Source organism: Microtus ochrogaster, unplaced genomic scaffold (genome assembly GCF_000317375.1).
Source record: "Microtus ochrogaster isolate Prairie Vole_2 unplaced genomic scaffold, MicOch1.0 UNK1, whole genome shotgun sequence".
NCBI lineage: Eukaryota > Metazoa > Chordata > Mammalia > Rodentia > Cricetidae > Microtus > Microtus ochrogaster.
Window position 1 is genome coordinate 27,592,603 of NW_004949099.1, and position 4,894 is coordinate 27,597,496.

Below are 4,894 nucleotides of genomic sequence, written 5' to 3' on the forward strand. Positions count from 1 at the left end.
ACAAACAAACTCTTTATAAGCTGGAGAGAAAAACTCAGAGTGGAGTCACGTGAGATGAGGCTCTGGGCTCAGTATCCAGCACCATGACAATAAAAACAATAATAGCAAAAATAAAATTAATATTTAAAAAAAATGAAGACAGGTTCTCACTATGTCGTCCTAGCTGTTCTGGAACTCACTCTGTAGACCAGGCTGGCCGCAAACTCACAGAAGTCCTCCCGCATCTGCCTTCAGAGTGCTAGGATTAAAGGCGTGCACCATCAAGTTCAGTAAACAGAAATAAAGCTGAAAAGTAGCCATTTATGATGAGCATAGGTCAACTGGGAGGAGGCTTGAACTACCGCATTAACAAATAAGGTCAGGGTCTTACCTCGTCTGTCCAAATCCATCTGAAGCCAGCACCCTGTGAAGGATGAGAGAGAGCAGCCTAGTGGACTTGACCAGGGAGGTTGGGATTTTCCATGGGAACCCCCATCTATTTTATACCAAACAAATCCAAAGGGAAGCCAGGTGTGCTGCTTCATGCCACTAATGCCAGCATATGGGAGACAGGGGCAGGAGGATTGCTGCACTGTAGGCTAGTCTACCCCACACAGCCGGACCTTGTTTCAAAAAATAAAAGAGGGAATGCATAATTTTGTATTATTGCCAACACAGCTCCTTACAGTTCTGCCCAGTGCGTCACGGTTAGCAGAGTGCCGACCCCACAGGCTGTGTTGATCCCTGTGACAGTTCCATGAATGGTGACCATGGGTTCATCGTTCATTCATTAATTGCAGACCTATTAATTTTTCCCACCGGGGTGAGACTTACTGTGCCAGGTGCTCAGGGAATGGCATTGGGGGACATTTTTTGGGGTCCTCCAAGAGTGGGGTACCCTGAGGCTGAGGGCCTCCCTACCTCGCAGCCGTCCACTCATCTGCATCCGAGCCTGCTGCCCTGAGCCGGGCAGTCTCTCTGTTTGGGGCTGTGGCAGTGGTGGAGAGAGATGAAACTCCCTGCCTGCAGGGGCTTCTGTTTTAGATGGGGCGGGCACAGTTCTGCTCCCCGTTGAGGCTCTTGTTGGGGAAGAGATCATCCCGAGCCAAGAAACTGCTGGTACCCAAGGCTCCCGGGGTTCCGGGCTGAGACCCGGTAGGAGCAGTGGGGCAGGAAGGGCCTCTCCCTCGGAGGCGGCATCTCCAGCGCTAAGCAGAATCCTCTCTTGCCTTCCAGCCTCCTATGTGATCACAGACCTGACACAGCTGCGGAAGATCAAGTCCATGGAGAGGGTGCAGGGTGTGAGCATCACTCGGGAGCTGCTGTGGTGGTGGGCCATGCGACAGGCCACGGTCCAGCAGCTGGTGGACCTCCTGTGTCACCTGGAACTCTACCGAGCTGCCCAGATTGTCCTGAGCTGTGAGTAGCCATGCGTCCCTGAGAGGGTCTCAGCAAGGGCTGTGTGTCTGTCTGAAGACCCTGTCCATCTTTTGTCAGTGCAGGGGCTGGAACCAACTTGGGCGAGATGAACTCTCTGACCCTGAGCTGCAGCCTAGCCCTAGACCCTTCTTTATCCCAGATTGAAATTCAACACCAAATCATTTATTGATCAGATATTATCTGCAGGGCCTGCTATGTACTCTTCTTGGCACTGGGATTATCAGGAGAAATGCTGACTAGCCAGAGACCTAAAACCTTTTGTTTTTGTAATTAAAAAATATTGGAGTGGGCAGTGGTAGCACGTGCCTTTAATCCCACCCAGCACTCAAGAGACAGAGGCAGGTTGATCTCTGAGTTCAAAGCCAGCCTGGTCTACAGAGTTTCAAGACAGCCAGAGCAACAAGAAAAACCCTGTCTTGAAAAAAAACAAAGCCAACCGACCAACCAACAACAGCCAACAGAGGCCAGGGAGATGACTGGGTGGGTAAGGACATATGTTGCCAAGCCTTATGACCTGAGTTTGCTCTCTGGGACCCACATGGTAAACGGAGAGACTCCCAAAGGTTGGCATCTGACCTTTCCCCACGTGCCGCGGCAACTGCGCCTCTCCCCACAAAAGTACACAAATAAACACATTTTAAAAATTTAAATCCTGCCGGACGGTGGTGGCGCATGCCTTTAATCCCAGCACTTGGGAGGCAGAGGCAGGCGGATCTCTGTGAGTTCGAGACCAGCCTGGTCTACAAGAGCTAGTTCCAGGACAGGCTCCAAAACCACAGAGAAACCCTGTCTCGAAAAACCAAAAAAAAAAAAAAATTTAAATCCTGGGGAGCCAGGTAGGCAGCAGTAGCAGGAAAGGAGAATAAAGAGATCAAGGGAAAGTGATGAGGTGGGGACGCTTCCTAGGACTGTGGTCAGTGTTCAGGGATGGCCAGTCCAAAGAGAGAGCACTGCGAGAGAGGAAAGAAATAACAGGGGTCGGAGAGCCCAGGGAGGAGCCTGCAGGGAAAGGTGGGTTTAGGGGTGTAGCTGAAGGGTAGGGTGCTGAGCTCCAACCCCAGCACTATATAAAAGAAAAGAGATGGAGCCTTGAGGCCTGGGAAGTCCCGACAAGGCTTTGAAGTTGACCTGTGTGAGCATGGGAATGGCTGCTTCCTGTGCCAGAGACCCTGATGCAGTGCTTGCCTGGATGACCAGAAGTCTTCTTCAGAGAAGGATCGGGGTTAGAGCACCCCAGTCTCAGAGCTGCAGCCCACATGGGCTTCTAGGGTCACCCTGGGACTGTGCCCACTCTTTAGCTGCTAGGAAACTCCCTGGGATTTAATGTATGTGGGTTTTCACACATGATGACTTTCCCTTGGGGGCTTAAATAGGAGGTGCCTATTCCATCAGGAGAGACTCCAGCCAGGCTTGCTTTTGCAGTCCCAGAAATTGTCCCATAAACCAAGGCCCTGCCTGCTGGCCATGGCTTCCCCCAGGCTCTCTCTCTGTCCTATTTGTAATTCTCTACCCTGTCTCCTTCCATGTCCACCTTCCTTCAGATTGGACAGGGCAGCCTGCTTGGCTCACAGCCCTTTAGAACCTGCTAGAATTCACCCTGTCCTGTCCTGAGCTGTGCCAGACCACTGTTTTCCATTCTCTGAGTACCAGCCAGAGAAGCCTGGCGCAAGATACAGCTGGCTGAGTCCAGGTCTGGCCCGTGCCACAGCCCTGGGAGACCCTCCTCCTTTCAGGGTCTCAGACCCCACCATTGGCCTGTGAAGGCACCAGCCTGGATACCAAGCTGAGCCCTCTCTGGGATTCTTGGAGTCTTAGTCCTCATGATCGCCAGAACCAAGAGACCTTGCATTTGATCATGTGATCAGCTCCTGATGATTGTGACCTCAATTTTGGTTTCTCTGTATTCTTAGAAAACTGCACTGTGACAGATGCTGAGAAATGATAAGGTGTAAACTGGTACGGTGGCAAACATTTGTAATCCATCACTTGGGAGGGAGAGGTAGGAGACTCAAGAATTCAAAGCCAGGGTGCCAGAGAGATGGCTCAGCTGCTTTTTCGGAGGGTCTGGGTTCAATTCCAACCACCCACATGGCAGCTCTCAACTGTCTGTTGTCCTGGGGATCGGACACCTTCACACCAATGCACATAAAGTTAAAAAAAATAATTAATTAAAAATAGAATTCAAAGCCGGCTTTGGTGACATAATGAGTTCAGGGCTAGCTTGGTGCTACATGAGACCTTGTTTAAAAAAAAAATCTTTTTGTATGTTGAAAGAATTAATTATAATCTCTCAATGACTCCAAAGGAGGTGAGGAAGGGTCCCCAGAGGTAGGAAGAGCTGCCAGCTCGTATGTGGTCACAGTGGACTTACTGCTGGTCCACTTTGGGGAGGCAGTTGGCCAGCCAGGAAAAACCCTGAGATCAGTGGTGTTCCCTCAGGATGTCTGATAGCAGAGGAGGTGCCCCAGAGGTTGGGAAACGGCTCCTCCCACCACATCCCCTGGCCATTGACTAATCTAGGAAAAATCTTTACCATTTGAGGTCAACAAAGACTGTGGCACCATATTTAAAGAGATACCCTCCTGTCAGGCACAGTGGTGCACATTCTTAATTCCAACACTTGGGAGGCCGAGACAGGCTGATCTCTATGAGTCCTCAGTCAGCCAGGGCTGTAAAGAGAGACCCTTTCCCAAAATCAAACAAACAGCAAAAGAATGGCTGTGTGGCCTGAGGTCCCAAGCCCCAAGGTTCACGGCCAGGGCCCACTGCTCCACTCCCATAGAAGCTGAGCTAACGAGGAGGGGGTTGGGAGATGGAGGGATGGTGGGGTCCCAACTGTGGGCTCTCTGGTCTTGCTGGAAGCACCACCTCCCAGCCTTTGTGGTTAGAGTCCTTCTCTGACCAGGCCCTTTTCCTCAGTCCTGATAGCTGAAGCCACCTGAGGCGGGTCCCCACTCCTCTGTCCCCTAGCTGTCGTTGTGAGGTTTTGGCTCTGTGCTCACCACTGATCAAGTCCCCAGGCAACAACTTCCCCTTTCTGACTCTTGCTGGTTCTCATTAGAGAAAAAAAAGTTGCCTGCCCCTTCTGAAGGTGAACACCCAGGGAGTGGGGGGGGGCACTCAAGTTCCGGTGTTAAGAATGCTCAAAGTCCCTTTTTCTAGCCACGATATTTAATCTTGTTTTTGTACTTACCTGCCTAATTATTAACTGTAGTTAACTTGAAAAATTGACTTCTACCCAAATGAATTTAGGACCTCATACATGCTAGACAACTGTTCTACCCCTGGGTATCCAAATGTGGTGTGTGTGTGTGTGTGTGTGTGTGTGTGTGTGTGTGTGTGTGTGTGGTGTGTGAAACAGGTTCTTTCTGTGTCACCTGGATGGCGTGAAACTCACTGGGTAGACAAAGCTGACCTTGAATTCAAGAGATTTGCCTGTCTCTGTGTGTAAACACTTCTTTTTTTTTTTTTTTTG

The 4,894-nt window shown here is 50.5% G+C and overlaps 1 protein-coding gene across 1 annotated transcript in view; it reads left to right on the forward strand.

Annotated features, from left to right (window-relative positions):
* Positions 1 to 4,894, forward strand: part of Irak2 (interleukin 1 receptor associated kinase 2) — a 56,724-nt gene that overhangs the window by 7,212 nt on the left and 44,618 nt on the right. The window contains exon 2 of the mRNA XM_005365317.2: positions 1,216 to 1,398. Within this exon, the coding sequence (XP_005365374.1) occupies positions 1,216 to 1,398 (183 nt within the window). The remainder of the gene's footprint in view (positions 1 to 1,215; positions 1,399 to 4,894) is intronic.